Raw genomic sequence first — 24,456 nt, 5'->3', positions numbered from 1 at the left:
CTCCAGCAGCACTGAATGTGCATTCCGAAAGAACGATGGATGCAGGACAGTAGCTCAACTTCATACTGTGCAAGCTCTGGCCAGTGATCCATTCTCAAGACCCAGTAAGCCAGAGGATTTTCGGTGGGAAAGTTGTCCAAGTCTGACCTTGCCCCTAGGTATTCCTGCACCATGTAAATCCGACGATGGCGATGGTTGCTGGAACCGATCATACCTTGGGGCTGCGGACTAAAAAATTGTCTGAACGCATCGGTCAGACGGCCACCTTTTCCACCGCTCCTTCTGTGACTGACTGCAGTCTCAGCAACACGTTGCCCAGGATCAGGAGTTTGTAACCTCCCAGTCTCTGGGAATGCATTGCACAGACCTTTCTGCAAGGCCTCCCGGAGATGTCTCATCCTCTGCTCCCTTTGCGACGGCAAGATAAGGTCCACAACCTTACTTTGTACTGTGGATCAAGGAGAGTTGCCAGCCAGTAATGGTCCCTCTCCTTGATCCGAAGAATACGAAGATCCTTTCGCAGGCTTTGCAGGATCAGGGAGGTCATGCAGCGTAGGTTAGCTGAGGCATTTGGTCCGGAGTCCTCTGGGTCACTAAGGACGACATGATCCGCAGCCACCTCCTCCCAGCCACGTACAAGTCCGTGGGTTTCTTGAGACTGTAAATCATCCCTAAAAGAGTGCTGATGCTGAGTGCCAGGCTCCACCTCCATGCTGACGCAAACCTCCTCCTCGTCCTCTTCCTGTGTGATGGGTGTGACAGCAGTAACACTGTCTGGATAAAGGGAGCCTTGGGAGACAAGGAAGTCCTCCTCTTCCTGCCTCTGTTCTGCCTCAAGTGCCCAGTCCATTATTCCATGCAGCGAATGCTCCAACAGGTGGACAAGAGGTACAGTGTCACTGATGCATGCACTGTCACTGCTCACCATCCTCCTGGCCTCCTCAAATGATGACAGGCCAGTGCATGCATCCCTGATCATGCCCCCACTGTCGGAGGGCGGAGAGGAGGTTGGTGCCATTTTCGTTCCTGGCTTAAGCTGGCATGGTGTCAACCACCTCTCTGCCTGCCCCCGCAGAGCTGACAAAATATCTGCCACAGTGTGACTCTTGTCCCCCAAACACACCAGCGCAAGCGCAGCATGGCATCTTTTTGCCTGCGTACTTGCGTAGCCCCTTGAAGGCCTACGGAGCACCGCTGGTTCCGAAGACAAAGCACAGGAAGAGGCCATGGAGGAAGAAGAAGAGGAGGGGATGGAGGAGAGAGGTATGTCACAACCAGTAGTAGCATTTTGGAGGCGTGATGGCGAAACAACCTCCAACACTACTGCACTTTGTCCTGCATCCTTCCCAGATGCCAGAAGAGTGACTCAATGTGCCGTGAAAGACAGGTAACGTCCCTGTCCATGCCTGCTGGACCATGAGTCAGTGGTAATATGCACCTTACCACTGGCCACCCTGTCCAATGAGGCATGGACATTGCCTTCCACATGCCGGTAGAGAGCCGGAATCGCCTTTCCGTGAGATAAAGTGGCATTTGGGAACCTGCCACTGAGGAACCGCACATTGCACAAACTCACGGAAGGGGGCCGAGTCTACCAACTGAAAATGCAGCAGTTGAAGTGCTAGCAATTTAGCCAAGCTAGCATTTAACCGCTGGGCATGTGGATGGCTGGGAGTGAACTTCTTTAGATGGTCCAGCAGCTGGGGCAGGGAAATTTTCCTGCTACAATTGGACGTTGGTGTACTGCTAGCAGCATGCCTGCAAGTACTTGGCTGTGACACACCTAATTCTACACCTTCATTCCTCTCAGTGCAGGTTTCAGAGAGGACTGAAGGTATAGTGGGGTTGGAGATCCCAGATGATGAGGAGCAAGGAGAGATCCGCTTTGTTCTTTGGTGTGGGTTTTTAAGGTACTCTTGCCAACAAGCTGCATGGGAGGTCAACATATGTCTGGTCAAGCATGTGGTGCCCAAGTGGTTGATGTTTTGGCCACTCGAGATACGCTTGAGACATATGTTGCAAATAGCAGCGGTGCGATCTGATGCACTCGTCTCAAAAAATGCCCACACCAAAGAACTTTTGGAATAACGCGCAGAGGCAGCGCCCTGCACAGGCAAAGCTCTGCGGTATGATTCAGTCGGTGAGCTGCCCTTAAGCTGGCCCCTGGAGGGCATCCTGCCTCGTTGGAGATGTGCCTCCTCCTCCTCTCTCCTATCAGGCACCCACGTGGAGTCAGTGCCCTCATCATCCCCTCCCTCTTCATCACTGGAGCAAACCTGGCAGTATGCTGCAGCTTGTGGAACATGACTGCCAGATTGCGGCCCTTCTTGAGCATCCCCTCTCTCTGCGCTCACACTACTGCTTTCCTCTAGCTGGGTATCATCACCAGAGCCTTCAAAACGCTGGGTATCCTCCTGGAGCATGTACCCAACACTGTGCTCAAACTGTTTGGGGGACTCCTCAGGAGGACATGGTGGGTCTAGGGAAGGAGTGACTGATGATGACATTGAGAGGAGGGAAGACGATGCGTTGGCAGATTCTTTGCTAGTACCCTGAGCCTGGGTGAGAGAGGATAAGGAGGATGAAGAGGGCTTGGTCATCCGCTCTACCAAGTCTTCGGCATGATGCTGCTCAACACGTCCAGCTGCCGAAAATAAGGAAAATCGTGTCCCATGGCCATGTGATGATGACGATGCACTGCGTCCATGACCAGCACTGTTGTCTCTAGACACAGAGCCTGCTTGCCCTCTTTTATTGGCTCGTGACTGTATGCCTCTCCTTGTTGGCCTTCCAGACATACTAATGGCCTGCAGGGAGATAGGAAAACCATCAATTGGGGTAGTTTTAGGTGCACACTGAGCAGATGACACAGTACACTGACTGTAATTACTGCTGCAGCTGCCTGTGGTGTAGAAACAGAACAACACCAGCAATAAGGGGTAGCTTCTGGTGTATACTGTGCAGGAGGCACACAACACCCACTGTAACTGCTCGACTCAAACACCGAGCTCATCCTTAATCTGGAGATATCTCTATTAATAACTATAGATACCCAGGTATATGTGCACAATTCCACCAGGACTTTTGCATTGTTAATAATACCTGTTTGTTCATTGGATGTATGTACTGTTATTAATATAATTCTTATACAAAGCTAATAATATTCCCATACTAGTGTGCATCTATACTTAGAATATTTGGATTATCATTTATAGAAGTTGCCAGATAATAATACAAGCTTCACCTACTAGTTTCTCTCAGACGTGACTGCTCCTTGGCCATGTTCTCTCCTGGACAGGATAAAACAAGAATAGGAAATGGTATCCAATGACAGAGAACACACACCAGCAAACCCATCTTTCCTCTGAGATTTGCATTCAGTCAATTTCAACTCCAATCCTAATGCAATATACACTACAGTGAGGGAAAAAAGGATTTGATTACCTGATGTTTTTGTACGTTTGCCTACTAACAAAGAAATGATCAGTCTATAATTTTAATGGTAGGTTTATTTTACCAGTGAGAGACAGAATAATAACAAAGACTTAGTACCTGGTGGCAAAACCCTTGTTGGCAACCACAGAGGTCAGACATTTCTTGTAGTTGGCCATCAAGTATGCACATATCTCAGGAGGGATTTTGTCCCACTCCTCTTTGCAAATCCTCTCTGAGTCATTAAGGTTTTGAGGCTGATGTTTGGTAACTCGAACCTTCAGCTCCCTCCACATATTTTCTATGGGATAAGTGTCTGTAGACTGTCTAGGCCACTCCAGGACCTTAAAGTGCTTCTTCCTGAGCCACTCCTTTGTTGCCTTGGCCGTGTGTTTTGGGTCATTGTCATGCTGGAATACCCATCCACGACTTATTTTCAATATCCTGGCTGAGGGAAGGAGGTTCTCACCCAAGATTTGACGGTACATGGCCCCGTCCATTGTCCTTTTGATGCTGTGCCCTTAGCATAAAAACACCTCCAAAGCATAATGTTTCCACCTCCATGTTTGATGGTGGGGATAGTGTTCTTGGGGTCATAGGCAGCATTCCTCCTCCTCCAAACATGGCGAGTTGAGCTGATACCAAAGAGCTCGATTTTGGCCTCATCTGACCACAACACTTGACCAGTGTAGTTCAAAGGTACCCAATCTGCCTCTTACTGCTATACCACTTGTACTCCAACATCCCCATTTCTTACCCATCTAAAATGATGAGACCACACCTTAATTTTGGAGTATAAATAGCAGCCTATTTATTATTCACACCATATAAATAACCCCAATATCAAATATATACCAAAATATCACCTCCGTAACATCTTGTTTAACTCCAGTCTGTTGGTCTTTGATGGCACTCCAACACATATTCCACCAATACACTGTGGGACTTTTTTCCACATGATAGGCCTCCAGTGGATAATCAGCTCGGAGACAACCCCCTTCCCGCAGTGCAACCATTACAGTATTCCAGCTAACCTTTCGCTGGAATACACCGTAGGGGCACATACTACCGATGAGCCCCCCACCCCTTTCCATCACATATGTTTACTGCCACCGTCAAAGACCAACAAAACACCGCCAATCCACAGCTGCCATGACGACCATCTGCCATGCTCCTGAAAGAAAGAAAACACATAAACCAACTAAAACAGAAAACATATAGGGAGGGCTGGTAGGAAAAACTGCCTCCTCCTTTCTTTCTCCACAACTTTCTGTTCCCCAGCCCAGTCCCACCTCCTCCTTATTAAGTACCACTCCCCCTTGGACTTTACTCACTGTCCCCTCCCCTCTTATCTCTTCATATTAACCCATGCATTGTCTCCCTTAAACACACTGTCATGCCCGGCCCTGCAATACTTTTTCTTTTCTGTCTTTTCCGCGTTCCGGGCCTCACTTTCATCCTGTTGTCCTTTGAATCATTTAGATGTTTGATAGCAAACTTCAGACGGGCCTGTACATGTGCTTTCTTGAGCAGGGGGATCTTGTGGGGGCTGCAGAATGTCAGTCCTTCGCGGTGTAGTGTGTTACCAATTGTTTTCTTGGTGACTATGGTCCCAGCTGCCAAGATCATTGACAAGATTCTCCCGTGTAGTTATGAACTGATTCCTCACCGTTCTGATGATCATTGAAATTCCACGAGGTGAGATCTTGCATGGAGCCCCAGACAGAGGGAGATTGACAGTTATTTTGTTCTTCTTCAATTTGCAAATAATCGCACCAACCGTTGTCACCCTTTAAGACAGTGCTCCTAATCTCATCTCGTTACCTGAGAGCCAGAAATCTTTCTAAATGATAGGGGGATCAAATAATTATTTCACTCATTAAAATAAAAATCTATTTATAACTTTTTTTGAAATGCGTTTTTCAGGATATTTTTGTTGTTATTCTGTCTCTCGCTGTTAAAATGAACCGACCATTAAAATTATAGACGGATCATTTCTTTGTCAGTGGGAAAAACATACATAAAATCAGCTGTGACTCAAATACTTTTTCCCTCACTGTTTATTGTCAAAAGTATTGTAAATATACCCACCCTTTGCAGCTATAACAGGTACCCTGTTTCCCCGGAGAATAAGACCTAGCGTGATTGTCGGTGATGGCTGGAATATAAGACCTACCCCTCAAATAAACCCTAGTTAACCCCCCTAGCGGTAATCCCGAGTCTGGCTCGGGTTGGGATTCTACTAACAGGAGTGGTAACCCCGAGCCAGACTCTGGATCTCATCGTTGGATGCAGGGAGGACACAGGGAGAGTTACTTACCTTGTCCCCTGGATCCAGCGATGTCCTCCACGCTGTGGGATCGAGCCGTCCTCCACTCGATTCACAGTGCCGAATGTCGGCAAGCTCCGTTCCCTATTGACGTTATGGCGCACGGGAGCGGAGAACGGCGGCAAATTCAAAAAAGTAAAAAGACACAAAACACACACAGTACTGTATAAAAAAATTACACACCCCCTTTGTCCCTAGTGGTCTGTGCAATGCCCTGCATGCACTTTTATATTATAAATACTGTTTTTTCTGCATGGAATTTGGAGATTGTCCATAGCAACCAAAAAGTGTCCCTTTTTCTGTGTTTTAGGATTTGATTACATTATTGAATAATTTTTATTATTATTTATTATATTATAAACTTTATCATACCCAGGATGTGTGCTAGACTCTGGTTTGAACAGATTTAAGAGAGTTATTCCTAAGAATTACAGGACTACAATGTAAAAAGCCAAATTTCCATGCTAAATGCAAAATAATTGTACCGCTTTTAGCACCTAAAACCAGACTGAATCATACCGCCAGGGAGGTTAAAGTCCTTGTAGGTCTTATTTTCAGGGTAGGGATTTTTTTTGGGGAAACAGGATAGGGCATATTTGGGGGGTAGGGCTTATATTGCAGCAATCACCAACAATCACGCTAGGTCTTATTTTCGGGGGAAACAGGGTACCAACGTCCAACATTAGTGCCTGACCTCACGAAGGCACTTCTGGAAGGATGGTCAAACATTACCATAGACACACTCCTAAACCTTGTGGACAGCCTTCCCAGAAGAGTTGAAGCTGTTATAGCTGCAAAGGGTGGGCCAACCCAATATTGATCCCTACAGACTAAGACTGGGATACCATAAAAGTTCATGTGCGTATAAAGGCAGGTGTCCCAATACTTTTGGTAATATAGTGTAGGTCCCGCACGCACATGTAAACAGTGATTACTCTGTACATGTGCAGTATCGCTGCAAACTTTGGAGTGTGAGCAATAATTCTAGCACCAGAGCTCATGTTTAACTCTAAACCTTTAGGCTTTTAATCTGTCACCCATAGGAATTTTTAGGTTCCGTAGTTTGGCGCCATTTCATGGGTGATCGAAATTTTAAATCTTGACTTGCTTGGTGTGACCCATTTGATTGTTTTTTGGTGATGCTCAAAGTAGAGGTAAGGGCATGTCCCTGTGTCCCAGAACATGGGGGGCAGGCATGTCCCAATACCAATCCAGGGGGTTAGTAAATATAAAGAGAAAAGGATTACAGCTACTCCCAACCAGCCCAGGTGGATAAAAAATAAAACACGGCCTCAGCCTACATGTCTCCACCAAACCACACACCCTGATGCCCCCCCCCCCCCCCCGAAAATCCCCCTTCCATTCCCCTTTCCTCACACAAATCCTGTACCTCTCAAATTTCCCCTCCAACCACAAATACCCCCCCACTCCAAATCCCCCCTCCAGCACAAAATCCCCTCCCCAATCATCCATCCTAGCACAAAATCCAAATTTATTTTTGCACTCCTAGCACAAATTCCCTACCTCCTACCATATTACATTTTCTAGCACAACTGCCCGCCAAATCACCACTCCCAGCCCACCTCCATGGGTGTCCGTAGGTAGGGGCAAGGGGGGTCAAGTGCCCCCCCCCTGGAATCGGGGATCGAAACTTAAATTCAGCACAGTTGAGTCGCTATCGGGGTGCAGGCAGTCCTCACCTGGGTGCCACCTGCCATAGGTGTGACACCATCAAGGTGCTGTCAAGCCCCCCCATCAGTGTTGTAGGACTTTGGCTCTTTTCCCTGCTCAGTGCAGACGAGAACTCTGCGGAGTTTTGACAGGCGAGCTGCAGGCCGTCAGAGGTTTCCTCCACTCTTCCCTCCTTTCTCCTGTCCAGGAGAAGACATGGCGACTCTCACCAGGTTCCCCGCTCAGCTTGCTGCCCGCTCCTTCCCTATTGGCCATAACTGACGGCCAATCGAAGGAGACTAGGAGAGGAGAGCATCATGAGACATGTAGTCCTAAAGATTGGCGGCCCCATTTCCCACAGGGAGGAGGCTACAGCTCTATCAAGAGAGAGATTGAGAGACTGCAGCCTGGAAAAATAACTGAGGGAGAGAGTGCTACAGGACAAAGAATGAGGAGTCTGCTGGGTGGAAGCCATAGAGAGAGCCACACTGCCCAGCGCCACCAGAGAGAGAGCCACACTGCCCAGCGCCACCAGGGAGAGAAAGGCTGAGCCACTACCAGGGTAATGACATACTAAACTACTGACCAGAGTCGCCCCGGGGGGAACCAAGAGTGAGCTATCATCCAGCCGGAGGGATCACTGCTGTAGTCTCACTGGGTCTGGTAAGAGGGCCTGTTAGCCATTATCCATTATTTATCCTAAGGACTGTACTCTGTCTGCAGACTCTGACCATGATAATGTGATAATGACATTGTTGAAAAGGGGCTGTGCTTGAGTGACCCTAAAATGGTGCCCCCCCCTAAAAAAAGTTCTGCGGACGCCCATGCCCACCTCCTCAAATTTTCCCTCCTAGAACAACTCTTACCTTCTGCGGACCCCCAAATTCCCCCTCCCAACACAAATCCCCTCATCTCAATCTCCTTGTGCTGCCCCTACACCTCACATGATACCACAGTGCCTAGGACAGCCATCCCTCCTGCCCACCCCTTGTCCTGGCCCTGGTTGGCAGACAGCAATACAAGCTTCTTCTTCCCCTACCAATTTCCTTCAGATGTGACTGCTCCTCGGCCATGTTCTTATCTGGGCAGGATAAAACAAATATAGGAAATGTTATCCAATGACAGAGAATGTACATAAGCAAACATGTCTTGTCACCTCTAAAATTTGGATTCAGGTGAAATTAAACTTATAAATAATAAATATATTTCCAATGTTCAAATTTCTTCAATTTAAGACCATTTCTAATTCCCAATTACATTTGTGGTCAGAGAATTTGCACTGATCCATATGCGCCATCTAGTTCAATACTAAATTATGGAATTCAAGTTTTTCCAGTGAAAGGTTCAAAAAGCTACAGTGAACATAGACTGTGGTAACAGTTTGGTGAAGGACCTTTATGGTTCCAGCAATACTGCATCTCTGTGTTTAAAATCAGCTCCATAAAGACATGAGTTGACCAGTTGGGTGTAGAGGAACTTGAGCGTCATTTACAGTTCTCTGACCTCAACTAGGCTTGTGCAATTCGCTTCGTAACGAATCGAAATTCGGCCGGATTTTGCATCTTTCGGACATTCGGATGCATCCGAATATCCGAATAAAATAATAACGAATAACAACGAATACAAAAGAAATATAACGAATGAATTTGAATGAATTCGGTAGTTCTTTAAAGATCTAATGAAACAAAAGGTCAGCTCAAAGTAAATCTTATAGTCCAATAGATATAGGCAATATGTCAAGTACTTTTCTGCAGCAGAGAATGATATTTTGCGACCCGATTTTGGGGCCACATATCTCAGGGTCACTTATAGCTAGAAACCCAAATTTGGTATACAAACACAATAGTACTAGCACTACAACATATCCAAATTTGGAGTTTCTAGCACCAAGTGACCCCGAGATACATGGCCCTAAAGTCGGGTCACAAAATATTTTAGAATGCGGATGAAATCATTTCGAATGCGGTTGAAATCATTTCGAATGCGGTTGAAATAATGTCGAATCATGTTGAAATCATTTCGAATCATGATGAAATCATTTCGAATGCAGTTGAAATAATATCAAATCATGTTGAAATCATTTCGAACGCGATTGAAATAATATCGAATCGTGATGAAATCATTTTGAATGCGGTTGAAATAATAACAAATCATGTTGAAATCATTTCGAATGCGGTTGAAATAATTTCGAATGCGGTTGAAATAATATCGAATCACGTTGAAATCATTTCGAATGCGATTGAAATAATATCGAATCATGTTGAAATAATTTCGAATGCGGTTGAAATCATTTCGAATGCGGTTGAAATCATTTTGAATCATGTTGAATTCATTTCAAATCCGGTAGAAATATTTTTGAATTTGGTTGAAATATTTTCGAATGTGGCCGATTTTTCGAATTCGGTAGAAAACTAAACGAAATCCGAAAACGAATTTAAGGAAGTTAACGAATATAACTAAATGAAATTAATGAATTAACGAATTAAAACGAAACAAAACTAAACAAATTTTTTCCCTTTGCACATGTCTAACCTCAACCCTACTGAACACCTTTGGGATGAGTTGAAACTGGGAGCCAGGTCTTCCCATCCATCATCAGGACCTGACCTCATAAATGGCAACAAATTCCCACAGACATCCTCCAAAATCTTGTGGAAAGCCTTCCTAGAAGAGTGGAATCTCTTGCAAAGTGGGACAACTCCTTTTTAGCAGTCATGATTTTGGGATGGGATGTCCAACAAGCTCATATAGGTGTGATGATCAGGAGCCCAGAGACTGTTGGCCATGTATTGTAAGCTCATGCTATGCCAACCTGAGGTCAAAAGGGGCTGCAAATGAAAAATTCTAATAGTAAACCATTCTCAATTGTCTTTATTAGTAAAGTTTAAGACTGTAGCTGTAATACTCACAGAAGGTGAACAAGATACTTATGAAGACAACTTGAACAAGGAACAGGAAGATAAGAAAGGCCATGAGGATCAGCATAAGCCGGATTTTTGTATTCTTGGCAGCTGAAATAATTATAGACAGACAATTGTGAACAAGCCTGTAGCCATCAACTGTGTATAGAAACTCCCCATCCATACACAATGCCATTCCAGCACTAGTGATGGCCGAACGGTTCGCCCGGCGGTCGTTTCGCGGCGAATTTCCGACATTCGCGGTCCGCACGTTCGAACGCCTTTTTCCGTCGTTCGCCGCGGCGGACTTACGTGTTTAATGTATACAAGAACTTTAACCTTTGGTGACACGTTTATCATGTGATACAGGACAGCCAATTGAGACATGACAGCACATGGACACTTGTACATTCCCCCTAACCTATAAATACACCCGATCCGGTGGCCATTTTACATTCTTTCTTCTGTTACGATAGGGACAGGTTCCTGTGTGGAGTAGGGAGAGATAAACCACTAGCTATTTGGTACACAAAAGTTCTTTTCAGGACTGGTATAGGTGTTAGGTGTTGATAGGTTTGCTGTGCTGCTGATTCTTGCAGCAGCCTGAGTGTCTTTTGTTAGTTTAGAGAAAGGGAAAGGACGGTGTATGCTACAGGGACAGCCAGATTAGTCTTTCATCATCATCATCATCATCATCATCATTAGCTGTTACTATCAAGGTCCACAAAAGAGCTGTTCCAGTAACCACTAATCGTTCTCTTTTTTTGCCAATTTGTATAGGGACAGGAAGGAAGCAGTGTTGTCAGGCAGTGAGGGTAATTTTAAAGACTTGCTGTTATTATTAGTTCCACAAAGGTTCTTTTCAGGACTGGTATCAGTGGTACAGTAATAGGCTTGTACATGTATAATATTCTTTCTTCCAAATATAGAAAGGATATTATACTTGACTGCTGCCCTTCTGCTGCAGTCTGCTAAACATTCACAACTCACTTGTTCCACAAAAGTTCTTATAAGGACTGGTAACTTGGTATAGGGTGCTACGGTACATAGGCTTGAGTGCGGTACAGTCTGCTGTTCTGTAAGGACCGCTATCGGTCCACAATAGATAGGGTTGACGTGCACCACTGCTGACCGCTGCCCTATACTGCAGCAGTCCTTCAGCGGTATAGGGACTGACGTACAGTCTGCTAATCACTAACACACAACCTGCTTGTTCCACAAAAGTTCTTATAAGGACTGGTAACTTGGTATAGGGTGCTACGGTACATAGGCTTGAGTGCGGTACAGTCTGCTGTTCTGTAAGGACCGCTATCGGTCCACAATAGATAGGGTTGACGTGCACCACTGCTGACCGCTGCCCTATACTGCAGCAGTCCTTCAGCGGTATAGGGACTGACGTACAGTCTGCTAAACACTAATACACAACCTGCTTGGTCCACAAAAGTTCTTATAAGGACTGGTAACTTGGTATAGGGTGCTACGGTACATAGGCTTGAGTGCGGTACAGTCTGCTGTTCTGTAAGGACCGCTATAGGTCCACAATAGATAGGGTTGACGTGCACCACTGCTGACCGCTGCCCTATACTGCAGCAGTCCTTCAGCGGTATAGGGACTGACGTACAGTCTGCTAAACACTAATACACAACCTGCTTGGTCCACAAAAGTTCTTATAAGGACTGGTAACTTGGTATAGGGTGCTACGGTACATAGGCTTGAGTGCGGTACAGTCTGCTGTTCTGTAAGGACCGCTATCGGTCCACAATAGATAGGGTTGACGTGCACCACTGCTGACCGCTGCCCTATACTGCAGCAGTCCTTCAGCGGTATAGGGACTGACGTACAGTCTGCTAATCACTAACACACAACCTGCTTGTTCCACAAAAGTTCTTATAAGGACTGGTAACTTGGTATAGGGTGCTACGGTACATAGGCTTGAGTGCGGTACAGTCTGCTGTTCTGTAAGGACCGCTATCGGTCCACAATAGATAGGGTTGACGTGCACCACTGCTGACCGCTGCCCTATACTGCAGCAGTCCTTCAGCGGTATAGGGACTGACGTACAGTCTGCTAAACACTAATACACAACCTGCTTGGTCCACAAAAGTTCTTATAAGGACTGGTAACTTGGTATAGGGTGCTACGGTACATAGGCTTGAGTGCGGTACAGTCTGCTGTTCTGTAAGGACCGCTATAGGTCCACAATAGATAGGGTTGACGTGCACCACTGCTGACCGCTCACCTATACTGCAGCAGTCCTTCAGCGGTATAGGGACTGACGTACAGTCTGCTAATCACTAACACACAACCTGCTTGTTCCACAAAAGTTCTTATAAGGACTGGTAACTTGGTATAGGGTGCTACGGTACATAGGCTTGAGTGCGGTACAGTCTGCTGTTCTGTAAGGACCGCTATCGGTCCACAATAGATAGGGTTGACGTGCACCACTGCTGACCGCTGCCCTATACTGCAGCAGTCCTTCAGCGGTATAGGGACTGACGTACAGTCTGCTAATCACTAACACACAACCTGCTTGTTCCACAAAAGTTCTTATAAGGACTGGTAACTTGGTATAGGGTGCTACGGTACATAGGCTTGAGTGCGGTACAGTCTGCTGTTCTGTAAGGACCGCTATCGGTCCACAATAGATAGGGTTGACGTGCACCACTGCTGACCGCTGCCCTATACTGCAGCAGTCCTTCAGCGGTATAGGGACTGACGTACAGTCTGCTAAACACTAATACACAACCTGCTTGGTCCACAAAAGTTCTTATAAGGACTGGTAACTTGGTATAGGGTGCTACGGTACATAGGCTTGAGTGCGGTACAGTCTGCTGTTCTGTAAGGACCGCTATAGGTCCACAATAGATAGGGTTGACGTGCACCACTGCTGACCGCTCACCTATACTGCAGCAGTCCTTCAGCGGTATAGGGACTGACGTACAGTCTGCTAATCACTAACACACAACCTGCTTGTTCCACAAAAGTTCTTATAAGGACTGGTAACTTGGTATAGGGTGCTACGGTACATAGGCTTGAGTGCGGTACAGTCTGCTGTTCTGTAAGGACCGCTATCGGTCCACAATAGATAGGGTTGACGTGCACCACTGCTGACCGCTGCCCTATACTGCAGCAGTCCTTCAGCGGTATAGGGACTGACGTACAGTCTGCTAATCACTAACACACAACCTGCTTGTTCCACAAAAGTTCTTATAAGGACTGGTAACTTGGTATAGGGTGCTACGGTACATAGGCTTGAGTGCGGTACAGTCTGCTGTTCTGTAAGGACCGCTATCGGTCCACAATAGATAGGGTTGACGTGCACCACTGCTGACCGCTGCCCTATACTGCAGCAGTCCTTCAGCGGTATAGGGACTGACGTACAGTCTGCTAAACACTAATACACAACCTGCTTGGTCCACAAAAGTTCTTATAAGGACTGGTAACTTGGTATAGGGTGCTACGGTACATAGGCTTGAGTGCGGTACAGTCTGCTGTTCTGTAAGGACCGCTATAGGTCCACAATAGATAGGGTTGACGTGCACCACTGCTGACCGCTCACCTATACTGCAGCAGTCCTTCAGCGGTATAGGGACTGACGTACAGTCTGCTAATCACTAACACACAACCTGCTTGTTCCACAAAAGTTCTTATAAGGACTGGTAACTTGGTATAGGGTGCTACGGTACATAGGCTTGAGTGCGGTACAGTCTGCTGTTCTGTAAGGACCGCTATCGGTCCACAATAGATAGGGTTGACGTGCACCACTGCTGACCGCTGCCCTATACTGCAGCAGTCCTTCAGCGGTATAGGGACTGACGTACAGTCTGCTAAACACTAATACACAACCTGCTTGGTCCACAAAAGTTCTTATAAGGACTGGTAACTTGGTATAGGGTGCTACGGTACATAGGCTTGAGTGCGGTACAGTCTGCTGTTCTGTAAGGACCGCTATCGGTCCACAATAGATAGGGTTGACGTGCACCACTGCTGACCGCTCACCTATACTGCAGCAGTCCTTCAGCGGTATAGGGACTGACGTACAGTCTGCTAATCACTAACACACAACCTGCTTGTTCCACAAAAGTTCTTATAAGGACTGGTAACTTGGTATAGGGTGCTACGGTACATAGGCTTGAGTGCGGTACAGTCTGCTGTTCTGTAAGGACCGCTATCGGTCCACAATAGATAGGGTTGACGTGCACCACTGCTGACCGCTGCCCTATACTGCAGCAGTCCTTCAGCGGTATAGGGACTGACGTACAGTCTGCTAATCACTAACACACAACCTGCTTGTTCCACAAAAGTTCTTATAAGGACTGGTAACTTGGTATAGGGTGCTACGGTACATAGGCTTGAGTGCGGTACAGTCTGCTGTTCTGTAAGGACCGCTATAGGTCCACAATAGATAGGGTTGACGTGCACCACTGCTGACCGCTCACCTATACTGCAGCAGTCCTTCAGCGGTATAGGGACTAAGAGTTTTGTCACAGGGTCATTTAAAAAATGACATGCAGAGGAAGAGGCAGGCCCTTCCGCAGGGGTGGTAGGGGTAGGGCAGGAGCAACAGGCTTGAGCCAAAGTGGGAAGTTGCAGAAGGTGCGTTCAATTACTTTAAAGGATGCACCAGACTTGGTTGAGTGGCTCGCTCAGCCTTACTCTTCTGCACCCTCCTCATCCTCTCGATCTGCACCCTCTTCTTCACTCTCTGCTATGTGCACCCCCAAAGACACTACCACCAACAACACCACCACCACCACCACCACCACATACCTTCCGCTTGAGTCACTGGAATTATTTTCCGATCCATATCAAGAGGACATTTCTGATGCGCAGCCACTCTTGGTATTGGATCAGGAAGAGGAGGTAGCAACAAGCGCTACTCAGCAGTCTGACGCCAGTACCCAGATCAGCCCAAGGAGGAGGTTGGTCCCCGGTGTTGCTGCCTACTCCGAGATCTCTACTTATAGCGGTGGGGAAGGTGACGTTGATGATGACGTGTCTAGTGATGTCACGTGGGTGCCCACAAGAGAGGAAGAGGAGGGGAGTTCAGAGGGAGATATGGACCAGCAGATAGGGAGGAGAAGCAGCAATGACTTACATTGCACAGCAGGGACAAAGCAGACTGCAAATGTATCAGGAGCGAGTCATCGACCATGTACGGTCACATCTGGCGCTCCCAGGACACCGGCACATGGCTCCGCAGTGTGGGCTTTTTTTAACGTGTCCGCTGCTGACAATAGCGTTGCCATCTGCAATCTTTGCAGTCAACGCGTTAGTCGCGGTAAGCCCAATACTCACCTAGGGACGACCGCCTTAAGAAGGCACATGAGCAGCCATCACCGAGCCCAGTGGGAGCAACGGAACACACAAAGCCACACTGCAGGCTCTCACCGTCCAGCCTCGTCTTCTACTTCTCCTTCTCCTCTCTCCTCACAATTGTCCTCCACTCCACCTTCCATCACGCCAAGCTCACATTTTTCTGCAAAAAGGCAGGCTTCCGTGGGCCTAATGTTTGAGCGTAAAAAAATGATGATGCCGGATAACCCTCTTGCCCAACGGTTGGCGGCTGGCTTGTCAGAACTCATAGCCCGCCAACTACTGCCATATAAACTGGTGGACTCGGAGGCCTTTCGCAAATTTGTGGCCATTGGAACACCACAATGGAAGGTCCCAGGAAGGAAGTATTTCTCAGAGAAGGGCATCCCAGAGCTATATGGCCATGTTCAGCGGCAAGTGAATGTATCTCTGGCACACAGTGTCGGTGCCAAGATACATCTGACCACAGACACGTGGTCTAGCAAACACGGGCAGGGAAGGTATATCAGTTTTACTGCCCACTGGGTGAACCTTCTGACGGCCGTCAAGCATGTAACCCGTGGCACCCGTGTAGATTTGGTTTTACCGCCACGGATTGCATGCAGGCCTGACTCTTCTTCTCCTCCTCCTACTCCATCCTCCTCCCTCTCCTCCTCAGCTGCCTCCTCCTTTTCCGCTGCTAGCGTCTCTTCCACTGCACCGCCCAAGCTCCCCAGAACCTATTCCACATGCCAGGTGAGACGTTGCCATGCCGTGCTGCGTCTGTTGTGCCTGGAAGCAAAGAGCCACACTGGCCCGGCACTCCTTTCAGCTTTGCGTTCACAGGCAGATGAGTGGCTAACACCGCTCAATTTGACAGTTGGTAAAGTGGTGTGTGACAACGGTGCCAATCTGCTTAGCGCATTGAAACAGGGCAAAATCACGCACGTGCCGTGCATGGCACACGTCTTAAACTTGGTCGTGCAGCGATTCCTTGTCAAATACCCTGGGGTCCAGGACATCTTGCGGCAGGCAAGGAAAATCTCGGCCCATTTCAGAAGATCTTACACGGCCATGGCTCGCCTTGCTGACATTCAGCGGCGACACCATCTGCCGGTCAGACGTCTTATTTGCGATTGCCCGACGCGATGGAACTCAACCTTCTATATGCTTGATAGGCTGCTCCAGCAGAAACGTGCAGTTAACGTCTACCTGTATGAACTCTGCGAAAGAAACGGTTCTGGGGAGCTGGGTTTTTTTTCACCGCGCCAGTGGCTGCTCATGCGCGACACATGCAGACTTCTGCGGCCATTTGAGGAGATCACCAAACTGGTCAGTCGCAGCCATGGCGCCATCAGTGACATGGTACCTTATGCCTTCTTTCTGGAGCGTGCATTGCGTCGTGTCATTGATCAGGCTGTGGAGGAGCAGGAGCGGGAAGATGAGGAAGTCGCAATGCTGGATGAATTCCCAGGGGGGGCTACTCTATCTGAGACAAGTCAACAACAGGAGTCTGATGAGGAGTCAGAGGAGGATGGTGCCGGGGCGGATGAGCAGGAGCAAGAAGAGCATGCTTTAAACCTTTCTGGGATCCCTGTTGTGCGTGGATGGGGAGAGGAGAATGAAGAGGACGACATTATCCTGGATGATGAGCAGGAGCCAGGCCACCACACCGCTTCCACTTTAGTGCAAATGGGGGCCTTCATGCTCCAGTGTTTTAATAGGGACCCCCGTATAAAAAGCATGAGGGTCAAGGACCAGTACTGGGTGGCAACGTACTTAGACCCCCGGTACAAACACAAAATGGCGGAAATGTTACCGCCGTCGCAGAGGGCTGTCAGAATGCAGCACTTCCAGGCCTTGCTTCGAGAAATGCTGCATTCTGCTTTTGCGTGCGCTGGCAGAGGAGCAATTCCCACTCCCAGAGAAGGATTTGCGGGTACCAATCCAACAGCGCCTGCAAGAAGAGGCCGGTTTGAAGATGTGTTGGTGACTTCGGATATGAGGTCATTCTTTCAGCCGACCCATCGACAGGTGTCATCCGGATCCAGCATCAGGGAACGCCTAGACCGTCAGGTGTCCGACTACATTGGGTTAACGGCCGATGTGGACGCTCTGAGGAGTGATGAACCCCTAGACTACTGGGTGGGCAGGCTTGACCTCTGGCCAGAGCTTGCCCAATTTGCAATCGAACTGTTGGCTTGCCCCTCATCCAGTGTCCTGTCCGAAAGGACGTTCAGCGCAGCAGGGGGGATTGTGACCGATAAGCGTACTCGCCTAGCTCACCACAGTGTTAACTACCTCACATTTCTAAAAATGAATGAGGCATGGATCTCGGAGGAATTCAACACATGTGACCAGTAGACCATGTATATGTCTATAAACTATTTTTTTAATCAAGCACACAGACCTTCTTAATTCATTTGGCTCACTTCCTTGACCCAAAAAAGCACACCGTACTATATGCCCCTACCCTCCTCTTTGAAGAGGTTGAGCGGTGTCATATTTCTACTGGGGCTGCTTATGATATCCCTGTGCTGTGCTGACTTCCTCCTGGGGGTTCTTATTATGAAGGGATCACACTATCCCTGTGCTGTGCTGACTTCCTCCTGGGGGTTCTTATTATGAGGGGATCACACCATCCCTGTGCTGTGCTGACTTCCTCCTGGGGCTGCTTACGGTGCTGCTGTCAGCGCTGTATGTCACGGTGCTGCTGTCAGCGCTGTATGTCACGGTGCTGCTGTCAGCGCTGTATGTCACGGTGCTGCTGTCAGCGCTGTATGTCACGGTGCTGCTGTCAGCGCTGTATGTCACGGTGCTGCTGTCAGCGCTGTATGTCACGGTGCTGCTGTCAGCGCTGTATGTCACGGTGCTGCTGTCAGCGCTGTATGTCACGGTGCTGCTGTCAGTGCTCTGTATTACGGTGCTGCTGTCAGATGCCTCTATCACGGTGCATGTGTCATTCCGGTATGTCACGCTGCTGGTGATCATCTCCTGCACCCTCTTCTTTGCCTACCCTGGTCCCTGACCTTCCCTCTCCTCCATTGCCTTCATTAGCTCCATAGTCCTGAATTGTTAGAACAATTTCCCAAATAAAATAAAAATGCTTGTAGTTATCGATCCCAAATTCACCTCATACATGTATTATGTCATTGTCCAGATGGTGGGACTACGTTTTACCCCCTAATAATTACCACGTGGCCGCAAATTCGACATGAAGGTTTGCAAAGTTCGCCTCCCATTGAAGTCAATGGGGCCCGCGGCGAACGTTCTGTTTCGCGAACGTTTGGGTCCGTTCGCATTTCGCGTTCGCGAAACGTCCCGTCGGAAGTTCGTCCATCACTATCCAGCACAATTCTAAACAATGTGGTTGGCTATTCTCTATGCCATGTTGTATCTCTAGCCAATTGTGCTGAGATAATGTGACATTCATGTCAGGTGCTGCTGAGTTGTACATATTCCTCCATAACCTTCATCAAATAAATATTACATTTAGGTATTGGTCTTCATATACCAATATTTGAACCAATAAGAAGCTCTCTTTCATTGGCTTATGTGCTTCAGACAAATACAGCACTTCTTAATAGTTGCAAGATTTATAGAACCAAGACTACAAAATATTTGGTTAGTAAAAAGTAAATGTCCTAAATGGAGGTTTGTGTCCTCCGATGGAGTAGGACCTTGAATAGGACAGAAGGTTGTACCTTGTTATAGTAACAGCTCACCATTGGCTTTGGCATTCTCCTTTCTCAATACATCAAGATCACACAAATTGCTATATGCACCTTCTTCATCACAGTTCCCTGAGGACAAACATAGATGTGAAAGACACAACAAAGGGATCAGGCGCCAAAATGGAAAAACAAGGGCCAAGGAATTTCTTCACCAAAAAAGTCCATAGCTGCTAGAGCAGGGGTAGGGAACCTCGGGTCTTCAGCTGTTTTGAAACTACAAGTCCCATGAGACATTGCAAGACCCTAACAATCACAGTAATGACTCCTAGAGGCCGAGGCATGATGGGATTTGTAGCTGTGCCGAGGTTCCCTACCCCTGTGCTAGAGAAAAACCCTTGGAGGGGGTAGAAAGAATAAAAACATCAAGTAGTCTCTGTGTAAGTGCTTAGAACTTGTGCTATGCCCCCACACTGTTGATACAATTAGTTCAGAAGATATGCAGTGCACAGTTGGGGTAAAATATTCAGTTCATAGGAGTCCCAATACTGTAAACACAAATTCATTGATGAAGCACTGGAGTCACATCTAAAATTAGAACACACTGGCCTCTGTTGGAAATTCTATATTGTATAAAAACACTCCTGATTGGTTGGTTCTGCAGTAGTAAATCATATATCATAGACAGCTGTTGCCCCAGGTCCCATCACAAGATAGCAATGTGGAGGCTACATGCCCACTTATGAAAGTGGAATACCGAAGACTTCAGCTATTGGACTCATAGCCGGGGGGGGGGGGGGGAGGGGGGGTGCGCTGGGAAGTATGCCTGGAATATCTAAGTCAGTCAGATCCATGGATATCAAATACTACTTTGATCAGAGGACTGGGATTTTCCAATGCCATACAAGGGGTTGCCTAACCTGCCAATTTATCTCAGGGTAGTTCCATTTTTTCCAACAAGGCTTGGCAAAGCCTTTACCAGCAAGCAGTTCATAACGTGTTCATCTAAATATGTGGTGTACATTCAGGGCTGTCTTTGCAATCTTTTGTACATAGGTCACACTATACATACACTGCAAAAACAGGTTTGAGAACATTGGAGGTTTATTAAGGGGGGTGTGATAAGCACAGGGTGCCTTAGCATTTTCTTTTGTGTCACAACAAAGGTTACAGATGTCTATAGCAGTGGCCATCGACCCTGTCCTCAGGGCCCACTAACAGGCCAGGTTTGCAAGATAACTGAAATACATCACAGGTGATATCTTTTGCAGCTCAGTGGTTGCAGTATTCTAGTTTGCATCTCCCCAAGGTAATACATAAAACCTGTTAGTGGGCCCTGAGGACAGGGTTGACGACCACTGGTCTATAGGACTTTTCCACTGAGTGCATTTCAGATAGTACCCTAACTGATAATGAAAGGTATTCCCTGTTATGCAAGGGGGGAAACCTTTTGGATTTTTAATCTTGAATGGTCTCAATGAAGAATTGGAGAAACATAGTGTAATATAATAACCCGAGGTCCATCTGTCCCATAATGTAATCCAAGGCTGGCTTCTGTTAATTTAACATTATCATTATTACTCTTTGTATAGTTGGTGTATTAATATGAGTCTATACATGTATTGAAAATATATTTAGCAATTTCATCAGATAATATTTTTCTATATGAATTCACAGTGTCTGTAGATGTAATATATTTCACAGAGCCATGCCAGAGGTTGGGTAGAGCCGGAGAGAGGCTGCTATGGGTGGTTTGGGATGGAACGCACACCAGAGTGTCACCATGACAACGCGTTTTGCACGTATGTGCTTTTTCTAAAGTCAAATGACACTCTACATGGGCTCAGATTAAAAAGGCAAAAAAACTGAAATGGAGAGGAGGAGCAGTGTATAACTCTAACAAAAAGCCTCAGGCTTATAGGCACCACCCTCTTCCTATTGCGACCTTTATTGAACACATCCACAACATTGATACTCTACGTATTCATATTCTTATATGAAAACCATTTAAACTTCTTCTATGAAGGATTACAAAATATTATTAAAACTTTTTTAGTGATTGCCAGTGAAATTGCATATATGCACACAAACATAAATAAAATGTAAATTAAATAATACAAGTAAAAATAAAGATATAAGTAAAAAAAAGTATAAAAAATTATGAAATATATTATCTACAGAGACTGTCAATTCATATAGAAAAATATTTTCTGATGGCATTGCTAAATATATTTTTAAATACATATATAGACCCATATTAATACACCGACTATACAAAGACTGATAATGGTAAATTAATAGAAGTCGGCCTTGGATTACATTATGGGATGAACCTTGGGTCATCATATTACACTATGTTTCTCCAATTCTTCATTAGGACCATTGGGCGATAATGTATTAAGCTTAAAAATTCAAAAGGTTTCCCCTCTTGCATACTGTACTGTATGATTGTGCAGACAGCATAAAATGTACACCACATATTCAGATAAGCACGCTATGAACTGTTTGATGGTAAAGGTCTTGCGATCCTTCTTGGGAAAAATAAGAACTACCATGAGAGATAAATAGGTATGTTAGGAAACCCCTTTTACAGCATTGGAAAATCCCAGTCCTTTGATCAAAGCAGAAATGGATATCCATGGATCTGACTGACCTAGGTATTCCAGGCATACTTCCCAGTGATCCCACTCACAGTGGTAATTTCAATAGCCGAAGGCTTCGATATACCACCCCCATCAGCGGGCAAGTAGCCTCCATATTACTATCTTGTGATGGGACCTGGGGCAACAGCTGTCTATGTTTTATGATTTACTACTGCAGAACCACCCAGTCAGGAGTGTTTTTATACAATATGGAATTTCTAACAGAGGTCAGTGTGGTCTAATTTTAAATGTGACTCCAATGCTTGATCAATAAATGTGTGTGGAAAAAAGTAAAAAAAAAAAAAAAAAGTATAAAAAATTATGAAATATATTATCTACAGAGACTGTCAATTCAAGTAGAAAAATATTTTCTGATGGCATTGCTAAATATATTTTCAAATACATATATAGACTCATAATAATGCACCGACTATACAAAGACTAATAATGATAATGTTAAATTAATAGAAGCCATCCTTGGGTTACATTACGGGATGGACCTTGGGTCATCATATTAAACTATGTTTCTCCAATTCTTCATTAAGACCATTGGGCGATAACGTATTAAGCTTAAAAATTCAAAAGGTTTCCCTCTTGCATACTGTATTGTAAGATACATGGGGCGGCACAGTGGTGTAGTGGTTAGCACTCTCACTTAGCAGTAAGAAGGGTCGCTGGTTCAAATCTCAACCAGGACACTACCTGCCTGGAGTTTGCATGTTCTCCCTGTGCCTGCGTGGGTTTCCTCTGGGTACTCCGGTTTCCTCCCACAATCCAAAGACATGCAGGTAGGTTAATTGGCTTCTGTCCAAAATTGGCCCTAGTATATGAATGGGGACCTTGGATTGTGGCTCCTTGAGGGTAGGGACCAATGAGAGTGTGCAATGTACAGGGATAGGGACAATTGTAGACACTCACTCAGGTTGAACTGGATGGACTGGTGTCTTTATTCAACCATACTAACTATAAGATTGCATGGACAGCATAGAATGTACACATGTATTCAGATGAGCACGCTATGAACTGTTTGATGGTAAAGGTCTTGCCATCCTTGTTGGGAAAAATAGGAGCTACCATGAGAGATAAATAGGCAAGTTAGGAAACCCCTTTTTACAGCATTGGAAAATCCCAGTCCTCGGATGAAAGTGGGATTCTATATCCATGGATCTGACTGACCTAGGTATTCCAGGCATACTTCCCAGTGATCCCACTCACAGCGGTGATTCCAATAGCCGAAGGCTTCGGTATACCACCCTCATCAGCGGGCAAGTAGCCTCCACATTACTATCTTTTGATGGGACCTGGAGCAACAGCTGTCTATGGTATATGATTTACTACTGCAGAACCACCCAGTCAGGAGTGTTTTTATACAATATGGAATTTGCAACAGAGACCAGCGTTGTCTAATTTAAATGTGACTCCAATGTTTGATCAATAAATGTGTGTTTTACTGTATTGGGACTCCAGTGAACTGGTTCTTTTACCCCAATTGTGCACTGCATATCTTCTGAACTAATTGTATCAACAGTGTGGGGGCACAACACAAGTTCTAAGCGCTTACACAGAGACTACTTGATGTGAAAGAGCAACTCCCGCCATTGTGTGCAATCACTGTAAGGTCTTAAAACATTGTTTTTCCATGCACAATATAGAAAAGATAAGTCAGAAGTGATCTACCAGTATTTTTTTTAAATAATCCACCAAAAAAACAGTGGCCAAAGATATATGGAAACCCAAGACTTTAACATATCCATTAATTACGCCATTAAAAAGGATTATTTTACTCCAAGACCCACAATTAGGGTCTGCTTTACCAAGTAAACCAAGAGTTAGACAATATTTATAAGGGCCCTTGGTATTAGGAACAGAATAGTAAGATAATCATAAAAAAGTAAAAACACAAATAAACCTCTTTATAAACAATAGAAAAGGTGTTTCTCATTGCAGGAAATATAAATGTATTACTTGTAAAATTATTAAACATGATCAGAAAGTTTTTGTACCTGGGGCAGTGTATAGATAGAACTGGACCCTACGGTTGTCTTATTGCCATTGCCATCCAATAGTAGTGCGGTGGTGCTTGTACAAGTTATCTTGTTACTAGGCTGGAAGCTTCTACACACCACAATTTCCATGATTTGCTATGTAAAACAATGAATATGATATAGAGGGGCCTCACTACAAGCTAATAGCCCAGATATGATTTTATTCCAATGTAAGGCCAGATAGAAGATCAAATGAGGAAGCCACCTCATTTTCGATGCCCATATTTGCCCCCTTCATCAGGGCTTAACAATAGCACAACAATGTATAAGGACTAAGTTGAGAAAGCACTGTTAGTGGCTTGGCTGCCAAACCAGATGGCGATGAACTCTGTGCCTAACACTACACTGGTTCAAATATCACCAAGCATGACTCTCGCTCCATAGTCCTTATAACATATGTGAACATAAAATATCCAAAATTGATCCAAAATGTGATAAACAAAGTCTTTTAAATACTCCAACGAAAAGGAA

The 24,456-nt window shown here is 45.9% G+C and overlaps 1 protein-coding gene across 1 annotated transcript in view; it reads right to left on the bottom strand.

Moving 5' to 3' along the window:
• The window catches only part of LOC143961937 (uncharacterized), a 124,172-nt gene that overhangs the window by 63,274 nt on the left and 36,442 nt on the right, over positions 1 to 24,456 (bottom strand). The window contains exons 3-5 of the mRNA XM_077471270.1: positions 10,342 to 10,443; positions 8,472 to 8,513; positions 3,249 to 3,290 (exon numbers count right to left, since the gene is read on the bottom strand). Coding sequence (XP_077327396.1) covers positions 3,249 to 3,290; positions 8,472 to 8,513; positions 10,342 to 10,443 — 186 coding nt within the window. The remainder of the gene's footprint in view (positions 1 to 3,248; positions 3,291 to 8,471; positions 8,514 to 10,341; positions 10,444 to 24,456) is intronic.

The sequence above is a fragment of the Lithobates pipiens genome, unplaced genomic scaffold (assembly GCF_037356315.1).
Source record: "Lithobates pipiens isolate NorthernLeopardFrog02 unplaced genomic scaffold, aLitPip1_a1.2 Scaffold_8, whole genome shotgun sequence".
Classification (NCBI taxonomy): Eukaryota; Metazoa; Chordata; class Amphibia; order Anura; family Ranidae; genus Lithobates; species Lithobates pipiens.
This window is presented reverse-complemented; position numbering and strand designations above follow the sequence as displayed.